This window comes from Brienomyrus brachyistius, chromosome 12, assembly GCF_023856365.1.
Source record: "Brienomyrus brachyistius isolate T26 chromosome 12, BBRACH_0.4, whole genome shotgun sequence".
Taxonomy (NCBI): domain Eukaryota; kingdom Metazoa; phylum Chordata; class Actinopteri; order Osteoglossiformes; family Mormyridae; genus Brienomyrus; species Brienomyrus brachyistius.
The window spans coordinates 14,558,316-14,571,384 of record NC_064544.1 but is presented as its reverse complement, the minus strand read 5'-3'; the positions used below and the strand labels follow the sequence as shown (position 1 = coordinate 14,571,384).

The 13,069-nt window shown below is 43.4% G+C and overlaps 1 protein-coding gene across 1 annotated transcript in view; it reads right to left on the bottom strand.

The window, feature by feature from the left end:
* Nucleotides 1-13,069, bottom strand: part of si:dkey-237h12.3 (teneurin-3) — a 332,826-nt gene that overhangs the window by 96,192 nt on the left and 223,565 nt on the right. Inside the window, 1 exon segment of the mRNA XM_048971419.1 lies at nucleotides 956-1,153. Within this exon segment, the coding sequence (XP_048827376.1) occupies nucleotides 956-1,153 (198 nt within the window).

Below are 13,069 nucleotides of genomic sequence, written 5' to 3'. Positions count from 1 at the left end.
AACCGCAGAGCTCTGCAAGGCATGAACAGGTATGAATTTGTGGAAGAAACCTTCAAAATTTGCGCCGTAATAAACTCATGACAATTTGTGCAATTAAATCGAGTCTGTGTACCAGCTAAACCTTGAAGAATTGTTTTGTGAAGATCAAACATGGAGGATCACCCACCCCATTCATAACAGCCACTCTGAGACATTCCATTCACTTGTAATAACTGTGAAATGTAGATTATAATTTTATCACTGGTACCAAATTAAAGGTAATTTAAAACGCAAAGACATCTAAAAGCTGGGCATTAAAAGCAACACTGAAGATATTCAATTTTAGCTTCAAAGTAAATGACAAATGCTATTTGAAACACTGAAGGATAAACTAATAAAAGCTGTCATACAGTCAATTATCAGCCATTGATATTTAAAACGAATCAGCTAATAGCTGTGTTCTGAAGAAAAAAGTAACACTCCAGTATGTCAAAGAAACATCGCCAGGGGCACTAATGTACTTTCCGCTGATGGTTTCAGTGCGATTTTTCAGCTTGGCTAAAAACAGAACGCGGTTCTCTCAGGTCATTAGACGTTCAGGCTTTGTTTGAATCATTTGGCTATACTTTATTTGTCCTTGGGGAAAACTCCCAAACAGAACGGCGTATTTCAGCAGTCTGGAACACACTTGACCATGTGGTGTTTTAGCAGGCCTCGTGCGTCCTGGCCGGGCGAGGAGGTGCGCTATGACGTCGACGCATCCAGCCAAACTTTTAAGGCTTAGGAATTTCAATTGTTATACACAGATTTTCATGTATTTAAGTTAAACATCAAATGTAATTCTTTATGGATTCCCCGAGGTTTAGGAATTATTCCTAACCTCAAAAACATGAATAAGTCAACATTTTAATAAACAAAAAGGAAAGAAAGGAAAAAAATACAATGTCATGCAACAAACCTGAGAGTGCTACCTTACCATCGCAAGCAGAAACTCGGCCTTGCGCTAGTGGTAAACACTGGCTGGCTGCGCACTCATCATCTGACTCCTGAACTGGTTGACCAGAGTCAGAACTTATCAACTGCCTCTGGTTGTCATGGAGATTGGGTGATGGAGGTTGGGAGTGTGAATGCTCAGTGACTGATGGAGTGGGTAAGGAGGATGGCATGGGAGAACCTAAGGAAAAGGAAATAATCAGAAATAAACTAAACAGTATTAAAGAAAATATTTCAAGGAAAAAAAAACCCATAAAATGCCTTAGACAATGCTGAATGAACTAAATTAAAAGAAAATGAAAGAAAATTTTGATTATCCTGATGAAGTTAAATGCATCCCCCCCCCCCCCAGTCAGACACTGCATCATCAGTGAACCACACACCTTACTTCATTCTCTGGGGATGATGCTCATGATTGCATCCTTCCTCTACACAAATCTCATGTGCAAAGTCACGTATTATAATGCGCTTGGACACCCCCAATTCACAGTACCGGATTTTACCGTGTTCACCCCAAGTTGTCTGGCACATTTTTTCCCTTCACAGTTTCACTTACATACTGGATTTAAAATGTGAAAAGAAAGTTGGAAAACGAAATATTAAAATCGCGAATCAGGAAATCCATCAGCTTTGTGGTATTGGATGCAATGCTAGGAATGTTAATTAAAAAAAACAAAAAAAAAAACAAATAAAATGATACATTTTACCGTTTGCCTTTGCACACAATGACGAAGCTGCAGCCCTAAGCGGTCAGATCTCAGCAATTTACATGCATTTAATCACATGGTTGACACAGCTCACAAAATGTGAGGTATTCTGCATGGCCCAATTTCTCTCATTTATGACATTAAGAACCAACATAAACGGATTTAATTCAGAGTCGAATTGTTAAAGCAAACACAACACACGTTACCCAATGTGCCTGCTTAGCTCACGTCTCCTCAGCGCCTCCAGATCAGAGTATCTCCATGCTGAGTTCTTGCCTTATCGCATCTCCCCACCTCCCTAAAAGCCTCTACCGTTTGTGGACATGCTCTCAGAAAAGCCAAAATTACAGCCTTTCAACCCATCCTCTTCTCTGTTGTGACATGGTTGAACATTTATAGTTTTATCCCCCACCAAAGAGGGGAAACTTGATTTTAGATATCTAACTTTCAGGAAAGTAAGTTATAACCAAATTAATGAATGGGATGTTGATTTCTCCTTAAAATGCAGGTGCTTTGGTAGTTAACAGGCCGTGTTAATCACAAAGAGCCGTGATGCTTCCCCAGGTGCTGTAAAAATGCCGTGTTTTAACAGGCATATTATGGTAATCATTCCACATTAATATACACAATGCATCCTTATCATATTATTCACTGAATTGCAAAGAACTACCTCCCAGATTATGATATTTGAAAAATGATTCCTTAATCTGTTAAAAAAAAATGTCCATCCATCTTCTTCCTGTTTATCCCAATCAGGATCATGGGGGGGGGGGGGGGCACATCTTTTTTTATTGATTTCTAAATAATTTCACAGCCAGTGAAGATACAGTCATATCTTCATTATTACATCTCTCTGCATATGGTGTAACATGTCATCAATCAGTCCACTGATCTCCGAAAGCAGCCTCTTTTAATTAAGAGATACAGAGCAACAGATATGAAGGGCACAGTAGGGAGGATAAAACGCGACAGCTACACGGCGAGAGCCCGGAAGTAGCTAGACCAAATAAAAGTCTATCTAAATCTTCTCAGATTATTTCTAACTCTCAGTTATTACCCTCAGTAGTGTGCTTATTCTGACAGCAGAAAGCCCGATACGGCCTTCTCTCTTAAAGGCACGCTGAGAATGTTCACAGGTAGAGAGATGCAATAAATTGCTTTCCAGCTGTTACATTACCCTTTGCTGTGTGCATGAGTACCACCGGAGTACTCAGACAGTGGCACGGGGCAACGCAGAAGCGTGGAGGTAATTAATAACTGCCAAGATCACGGGTAGCAGGCAGGAAGCGGGAAAACAAAGCAGAGGGACGGATAACGGGTCCTTCCTGCAGCACAAGAGTAGGCAAAAGGGCAGAAGAACCTTCATCCAGAACCCTCCAGCAATACTTAGCATTTAGACCCGGAACAGCCTTTCTGGCACTGAGCTAAACTCTGTGCTGTGCAGGCACCCTGCACCATCCAGCTAATCCGAGTCGCCTCACTAGTTGCAAGCTAATACGTCAAAATATATTAACCCACTTAAAAACGCTACGACAGAGAACGTTTGCAGGCCTGGCTGAATTGCTCGGCTGAAGATCTTCTCCGTATCCGAGGAAGTCCTCCATCAAAGTGTCAGGTGCTGGCCACCGACAAAAAATACTACCCGAGACAAAAGAGGAAGGGAGGCACGGTAAACAGCAGCCAGAGCATGTAGACAGAAACGTAACGAAAAAAATAAGAACATTGTATCCATTACAGCTACGGCAAAACAAACCGATTCTTCGCCCTCATTCCACATGTCTGACCAACGGCGTTTCGCATAGTCAAAGAAACACGCTGGGGAACCGACAGTGTGCCTGTAGTGCAGTGCCTTTCTACTGAGTGCAGAGAGACCAAAGCACAGAATGACAGTCAATAAAACTTTAGAGTTCTTGGCTTAATTAAAACTCCCTGGACAAGCTGAGCGCGAGGATGCGGTTTCAGCAGCTGCTCGAAAGACGGCAGGGACGAGGGTGCTGCTGACCTGCTTCGATGCTGACCGACTGCAGCCGAAGGATATAGGTCCACTGGGACAGCGTGGATAGAGGGAGTCACGCGTCAAGAAGGAATGCTAGCTACATGCATGGGGAGGGAGGGGGGGGGGCATTCTAGTGTGAATGAGACAGAGCAGGGCAGCGAATGTGGAAGGACAAACTGCAGCCCTGTCTGTCTCCTGCCACTGTTGAAAACACAGTAAGCGCCGGGGTACGTCTGAAGGGAGGGGTCACAGCAGGAACCGGTTAAAGCCAGAATTCCCTCCAGCTTGCCTCCCGTTTTCGTGAGCTCGGCGGGGGTGGGTAAGACGCTCTTATTTGCCTGTGCTGGGTGCCTCCTCCCCTTACCCGCCCCCACACAGATTTTTCATGAACCCCTTGATGAAAATGACAAATGCACATGCTAAGACATAAAGAGGGACAGAAGAGCAGGCATGCAGTCCTGCCTGTTCTCCCTACGTCTGCCCGCTTAATGCAAACTGACAACCACAGAGAGAGTTCTTTGTAAAACCTCACAGAAGAGAACATCACCTCACACCTAATCTGTCATGTAACAGCGGGAACCAAACTTTTTTTTTTTTGCCTATTTTTTCAGCCATTGATTTTTGGCGCCCTTTGTATTTTTTTGGCAGCAGCTCCATCCCTTTCGTGGCCAAAACAAAATCACCGTAGTTGCCCATCCCGGTAGTTGCCCACCCCGGTAGTTGCCCACCCCGGTAGTTGGCGCACCGGGAAGGTGCCCATGCTGCACCGTCAGCCATTTTATTTCCTCGTAATGACACCGAAGCTGTGCGAATTAAAGAATGATATGAAGAATTAACTACGGTCTCCAGCGAGACTATATTATTACAGCAGCTTCACTTCTCTTCCTTAGAGCACCGCTGCATTCATATGGTGATCATTATTACTTTAGCAGTAATTTAATATTTTCTAATCTTTGCCTTGTTTATGGTTCAAAGAAAAATCAAACCCAGTGATTTAGTTTCAATCATGCACGGTTGACTTCATATGCATAAGAGCAAGCAAAAAAGTTGTAATTTTTTATATTTCATATAATATATATTTTTAATATATATATATATATATATTAAAAATATATAAATTTATATATTTTATGCAAGCTTTACTGCTGAACAACTGCAAGCTTTAATTTAAAAAAATGCAACTATTTCAAAACAATAATGAAACCTGACTAAAAACACAAACACATTCAGTGTAAATCAGTCACACATAAATGGCACGGAATTAAAAAATGATGCTGCATAAGGTCATGAATTTATGTTTCTCAGCTTTCAGTCGTTTCGTCTTATGAAGCTTGCAGATATACGTTTTTTTGCATGTACAATTACCGGCGGATCCACGGCCAAAACGCGCTAAACAGCAAACCGTAAACTCTCTAGGCATCATACAGAGATCCTTAACTGCAGAGACATATTAGATTTCTTGTTTTTTTAAAAAAATGTATATGAAATCACCGGCATCAGTCGTAAAAGGCAAAGAGCCTTGTTTTCATCAGCAACAGATGTGAAGTTCTGATGCTCCTGATCGTGAAAAATCTGCAGGTATCCATCCATCCATCCATCCATCCATCCATCCATCCATCCATCCATCCATCCATCCATCCATCCATCCACTATCCTAAGAAGTATAGTGCACAAGGCAGAGGACACCCTAGAAGGTGTCAGTCATTATTCACACCTTTTCCTTTTGGAAACGGCATTTCATGACAATTCGTGACACGTCTACAAATCCTTTCATTACTATGGAGTAAAAAGCACTAGAACAAAAGCAGAAAAACTTTATACTAAGCAAAGTTCAGCAAAAATATTGTTTACAAGAAGAGAAATGTCACCTGGTTGGCTGTGGGAAATACTACTGGGGCCTGTATCACAAAGCTGGATTTTTGGGTTAGCAAGACAAATCCCCAGATTGAAGGTAGTCTGGGATAAATGCAAGTGAAGATAAGGTCCCCCAGTTTAAATGGAGTTTAAGTCCTAAAAGTTATATAGCTAACCAACAAATTGTGCTTTGTGATAAAGGCCCCCAATGTCTGAACCATAGATTAAAACAAAAAAAAACTAAAACACAGAATGCTCAAAGATTCTCTCAAAAGAGTGGATTAGCAGATTAATAGTGTGCAGGTGTAAGATTGTCTGGTTAACAGTGTTGCTGGTTTTATAGTCCTCACTCATGTTTACATTAAATCGGGCTGAAGGCGGCTAAATGCACAACGAAAATTCCTATACAACTGGCAGACCTCTCAGTTCATGTTCTAAAGAAACCCAGGGTATCTTCTGACAGAATCAAAAATAAATGCATTGGTTTGCAACAAAAAAGGAAAAAAAAATCCACATGGAACTCACCGGAGAGAGAATAAAAGAACACGACGTCACCATTAGTATTATCGGTGAATTTATTCCTGCTGTCTACCTGCACCAGCCCGACTCCTGGCACAACTGAACCAGCGCGAGTAAATTATTAAACGTAATGAGGTATTTCAAACTGACAACGGCCTCGGAAGGTTTTCCGCCGCACAAAAACTTAATCTGGCATGATGAAAATGTGCAGAACTGAAAAGCTACGAGGGAGGTGGCCAAACACATCAGGGGCAAAGAAACATCGTCTTACTAACACACCATAATAAGATAAGGGAGCCCTGAATTACTCACCTTAAACGTATTGATAAAATCCCACTGCCAGAACTTTGTAAATGGAAAACAGACCACTAAGTTTGCCGTGAGCATGGGATAGGGCATGTAAGCTGCGAGATTCAGTGGCTATTGGGTTTTCTCCAGTCTTAGCATTCATAGCAAAAACACTCCAAAAATGTACCCGTTCCCAGTCGAGATGAAAGCGTAATTACTTCCATATGACAGGGAACATACACAAAGTTATACACAAGCTTTCAACAGGAGTCCTCCGCAATACGATACGCGTCTACACCTTAATTGGTCTTTGTTTGTTTGTCTAAATTCGAAAGTCCCAATTAACACGTCCTATTATAAGGCATTTAGGCTTCCCAGTCTCTTCCTGTTTGAAAAAGGGACGGACAGTGGGAGCAGCGCTTTTATTCGCAGATGCAGTCTGCTCCGGCTGCAGGCTGCATGCGCGCAGGGGGCTGCAAACGTTCACCTTTGTGGAGAAGTCGCATGTTCAACCAGAAAACAGAGCAAACACTGAAAATGTATGACCATATCACACAAATAAAATCTATATAACAAGCGTATGCGTGTATGCACAGTGTACAAATTTGCATGCATATACATGACTCGCAGACACATATAAAAGTTTCGTAAAAGTACATTTAGCTAGCTGCGAATTCGCCATGGCTGTGCTTATTGCATGCCTGGCTGTATTTCATGCGGGTCCACCACATCCGCTTGGTATGCAGACAGACTGTTCCAGTTTAAGGTGTTTATTCAGATGAGGTCACAAACTCAGGGATTAGTGTTTCTTTTTTCCCCATCCTTGTAATGCCTCAGAGGTGTTTAACACGCAGACAATAAGACCAAATCATCTGAATGCTAAATCTCCAAGAAAACTATAACTGTCAGCTAAAGACATATGGAGAATGAATTATGCCAAGCATTTGATGACTTGAGGAAGAAAATGAGTGATTCCTTACACTTTTAATATATTACTGTCTGCCTGAGCTTAGAAACGTTACATAAGGCTGGCAATGTAATGCTAGCAGAGCATTGCTTTTCATGCAACTGGTCTGAAGCCGAGGAATCAGTGAAAAAATCTGAGACCCTTAAAGGGATTTTATTTATAGGTACCTTTCAGGACACCCAAGGTCACCTTACACAAAATAAACAACTTAATAAAATTAATAATAAAAGTAGTTTGATGTCTACACAAGTATTAACCGCAATCACAGAAACCATATTGTGTATTATGAAACAGGGCAGTGTGGTCATAAAGTGTAATCATTAATATGATTGTAATCATTTGTTTTATTTATTGTCATTTGGGCATGCGTTAGATTTACATCCGTATGGTATATATGGCAACAGAGATGTCAAAGAAAATCATATTAACTGAAGCTCTGCTACAACAAAGTCTGCCGAAGCTTATACTCCCGAGCTCCATGTAGATCTCGTGTGCGATGCAAACTGATGTTTTGGGTGCTCCATAAAGTCACGCGGCCGGTAATCAGCTTCCCCCCCCACTCCCCCCCTGGAAACGGTTAAATTAGGACTGCGGCAGCGTAGGCTGGGAATCGTGGCCCATCCCAGAAGACAACAGGCCCGCCATCAATCTCCGAGCCGCTCCACTCAGAGACACTCAGCGAGGCACTCCAGCATAGAGGATGAGAGAGGGGAAACAGCGCAGGGCGGTTTGGGAGTGCATTAATCTTACCTCACCTCGCCTCTCTGAATAGTCATGAGTGCCAGTGAATGGAAATGATCTCGCAGAGTTTAGCAAAAATGAAAAAAAAAAAAACCTCTCCGGCATTTTATCGACCTTCCAAAGTCTCGACACGGTAGTCCATGAACCGTTACAGAAAACCGACAGAAAGACATTATGACGGTAAAAGACCCGGGATCCATGAGGCATGTTAGACTATACCGCCTCAGAGTAGCTAGGAGCAGAGTTTACATATATGCATCACTTCACTCCAATTCCTCAGCACCTCACATAAAACACAGGCTTCATTTAGCTACTTTTTTTTTTTATCGCCATGAATATAGCTGCTGATAAGAACTAGGTGACAAAATGCAAACCTAATCCAACGTCAGTTTAGCTTAGCAGCCCTGGAGTAGAGACACTCATGCAAAATCGTTTTTGATTTCAGGTCAGTGAAACGCGATGGAACCAAAGACCTCGGCTACCATGTGTGCAGCTTGTCCTATTATTGTTCTTGTGCATGTTATTATTATTGCTGTATATTTGCGGTGGGTTTTCGCCAGCAGCTGTGACACCGGCGGGGGAACACGTTAGCCGCACTCGGCTGATATCAATCTCGGCCCTTTGTAATACGCTGCAGATGTGAGCGCAAGCCGGTGGCACCGAAGTTATTTATTTTCTCAGTGATACGGATCAGAGGCTCACGGTGGACTTCCGGAGCGTGCGCGTTCACGGGGCCCCCTGTGTCTGCCGCGCTGTGCCATCAGCCCAGCTTTCACTTCCAGATAACTTTAAAAATGCAAAAAGAAACTGGATGTTCTGATATACGATGTAATATGATGGAAAATTTATTATTCATAACAATGCGCTGCACTACATACTACATAGTGCGCTTTTAGTGGATTAGCTTAATAAAATTCAGCTGAGAAAGTGTTCAATAATATAGGGCAGGAATCTTTGTGGCATGTGCTGTTGTTTAATTTTTTATCCATATCACTCCTATATTCCATTCATAAGTAAATCTAAAAATAAAAAATGAAATAAAAAGTTCCCAAAATGTTTATTGCAGTTATTTACTTTGTCTGAAATTTTATTGCGATTGATTGCAAAAACAAAAACTTGCTGGGGTCTTACCATGGCTAATTGAAGTCTTATCCCGTTCCACTTCGACAAAATTAGCATAGCTCGTGTTACGTTGTTACGGCTGCATGCTAACGAAACTCCTCCAATATCATGGCAGATGGCACTCCGATCTGACCTTGTACCACTTCCTTCTTCAGCTCAGGTTACAGCAATGAAAAAAAAAGCTTTCTTTTTTTCCAATATAATGCAAATGGAGCTCAATCGCATTTTTCTTCATTGCATTTAAATGACTTAAAGATTGAGTCTTTTTTTTTTCCCGTCCTCCATGTTTCCAACGACTTAAATTCCCTCGCTGGAGACAATTGCCCTCTTTTTGTCTGCTTTATAGAGCAAGAGAGATTTACTGTCTCTAGGAATCGATGCAGTCCACACCTGGAATGGATCTTTCGCTTTAAATGATCTGAAAGGGAAGGGGGGCGGCGAGGGGGGGGAGGGGGGCAGGCTACACAAAGACAAACACCCCTCTGTTCCTGGCTTCATTCTGGGGATGCTGGAAATTAGACATTACCATCTTGGTAACCAATTTCCTGGTAAAGCTGTATTTGAAACAAATAGCTTTTATGCATCTTCAAAACCTCAACAGATCCGAAGGTGGTGAGGGGATAAGTGAGAAACCATCTTATGCGGCAATACGGGTAATTCGTTAACCCTTCGCCTGCCTTGGAACCTTCGGCACCCACAACAGCCTAAAACGGGATCTAGAAAACAATCGGTTTAACACAAGTGCCTAAATAAACAGGCCATAATTATGGCTGGTGGAATCTGAAACCAATGAATAAATTATTCTTTTATCATCCGAATTACTTAAAATTCATAGTAGCTCATTAAATCAAGGGACCCATATATTATGGGAAATAAAAAAAATAAATAAAAAAAAACACTTTAAAATGCAGTCACTTAAACACAAACAAAAGTCGATGTCATCCGCCACATATTAAGAGCATCATAACACCTTTATTCAGTCTGATCACGACTCTGTGATCACTTGCATTAACATGAATTATTCATGATGAAGGCTGTGCTTATTTGTTTTTCCAGGGCCTCATCATAAAAGAAAATAAGTGTTAATGAGCTGCTTAATTCTGGGAGGCTCAAAGTGCTTCACTGCGCGTGATTGGTCCGGGGACAAGCACTGAGAAGTCAGGTGGTTTACACTGTGCCCCGCCCTGTTCCTGGCACATGCGATACCTCAAGCACATGCAGCCCAGTCTTTCCCAAGGGACTCCTGATCAAAGCTAAATACATGGAGGGAGACACAGGAGACCCGAATGCCCAGCTGGCACTGAAAATGTCCTCTGGGTTCCCTGGGTTTACACTCCTCTTCTGCAGAGATCTATGAACGCTGTGTTCTGACCAATAGGCCCCATGTATCAAGACCACCTGACTGCATACTAATCAGTACAACAGCATTAAAGTGGATCATCGGATCTTTGAGATAATGTCCATCTATTAGGTATTTCCCTTTATACATTTAAGAATATTTAGCAAAAGACGTCACAATTCCCAAAAGGTTTCTTGCATGTTAGACTGCATGAGACAAATCATGAGCGGCCTTGTCATAACGCATTATGAAAATCCCCATACCTCAAAGATTCCCCCAGGACAGAGAAAAGTTGTAAATGCAAAATTCACAGCATGCTGAAATGTCCTGAATGTCTTTCCTCAAACAAAAACAGAAACCTCTCTGCTAGAATACATATAAAAAAATCTTCAAACACTACATTTAAATAACAAATCATATTTTCTGTAATATTTTGCAATATAAGGCTGTAATGGTATAATAAAATAGGTCTAAAATATGCAAAAAAAATAAATAAACAGAAGTAGTCGCTTGTACCCAGTCTTTGACTAATCACGCTGCATTAGATGCACATGGTTTATGAACTCTGCAGTAGGTTGCAGCTGAATGCAGGCTGCAGCTCGATAGCTGTGATCACCCTCTGCAGCGTGACATTTACTCCATCTTGCAGCTGCTTTGGTGAGCCCTTCGTTACCCCCATGGGGGGGGAAGGGAGGCGTATCAAAAGGCTCGCCTGGGAAGCTGCCGGCCTCTCATCCAGCGTGGCCCGGATAGGGCAGTCAGAGTTACGGGCAGGGGGATGACTACTCACCTCAGCTCTCCCCCCGCCTTTGCCGATGGTGATTAATGGGCCATTAACGGGAATCAGTATTCCGTCTGCCGTGGGCCTGTGGGGTTGGCGGGGGGGGGGGGAGGGGTGCAAGATGAACACCCCTCTGTGCAAAAGGGGGTGCACCCCCTGCACCCGGGATGCCATCATCGCCGGGGAAGTGGGTCAGTCGCCGATGACGGTTAAAAGCAGTGGTGGTAAGCGAACCTCGCCGGCACTAATGAGCGTACGTGAACGCCAGGCCAAGCGCAAGGGCTGAGACCCCTGCCCCCCCCCGCCCCCCCCCCCCCCCCCGGGAAGGCCTCTCCTAATGAAAGGTGCTCATTGCTCTCCAGAATATTAAGGATGCCATTTTTGTTAGGAGGTCAGCTAGACAAAGCTCAGTGAGAATAAATGATTTATTGCACATTACAGGGGAAGACGTCAGGATGGCAACAATTTTACAGGGACCAAGTTTGTGGCTGCAGTTATTACCTCATTTTCTCTCAATTATAGCGTGGGCTTCACAGCAGAGGAACTCTCTGTGATAATCAGCATTAAATTATTGGCGATTAGTAGCTAGTACATCGAAGCAACTCCTCCCACACTGACAGCAAGGTGGGAGAGGACGGCCATGTTTGGTTTACAAGATTTAAAAATAGGGCACACCTGAAATGCCATCGGAATCAGGCTCCTCTACCCCCCGTCAGGCAACGTGCTACAAGACCATCATGAATCATTGATGAAGGCAACTCTTAAGGCCGCTCAAGCCTCAGTTAATTGATTTGCCTTTTAACAGGCACACGTCGTGTTGGCTTCCATTTTGCCGCGCCGGGCTGAGAACCTCAGCGCTCTCCTTCCACAGACTGTCCCCGTTTGGACGTCGTTCCTTTGGCTGAATCAGAGGATTCGTAGGGACTCTTCCAACATTCTCACCATTCCGAAAGAAGCGCAGTTGTATCCCGTCTGTGAAAAGGATGCTGGGATAAGTCTCCATACAATAGCCCCCCATCGGCTGAGGGGGAGGGGGAACGTTCTCTTATCACTCCTCAGAAAAGCCCCCAAGTCGGCCACACAGAAAGGGCCGGCTACAGTTGATAAGTCGCAATTATTTTCTGGACGTTTCTGCCGACAACCTTTGAGTGGATCCATTTTTTTTTTCGCCCGACAACAATATCCCGGGTTCATCCGGCTCCAGGTAGCCACTCCGTGGCTAATTACGTGCAATGACAGGTACAGAGGGGGGGCCCAGTACAGACGGTGGCACTCTTTCCCACGTGGGATTTTCAGGGGGGCTCGGCTTCTCAAAGAGACCATATCGCTCAGCCATAACCCTCCTCCCCTGGTCACATACGTTAAGCAACACAAAGATTTACGAAGAACTAAACTAATGCATGAACGACATAACATCCACACAACAAAAGCATAGTACAATTAGCTACAGATGCATAAATCCAAATACGGCCAACAAAGACACATAGTGACCAAAGCAGCAGCCTCACTGTGACTATAAAAAGCCTGCGTCTCACTACTGACAAACGCGCTGTGAATTCATGTATGAAGTGTTACCTTCACAGGCACAAGCAGATGCTCTCATGCAACACATGCAATGACCGCCTCCCCCCACCAGCCGCGAATGCGGTGGCGAACATGCCCGGCAGACTGATTAACGCAGATCGCCTCTGGGGACTGGGACGTTAAATAAATCACATAGGCCTGCATTATCTGGTCACCGTTCTCAAATGCGAAAAGCCACAGACGTGCTCCTCCTCGACTG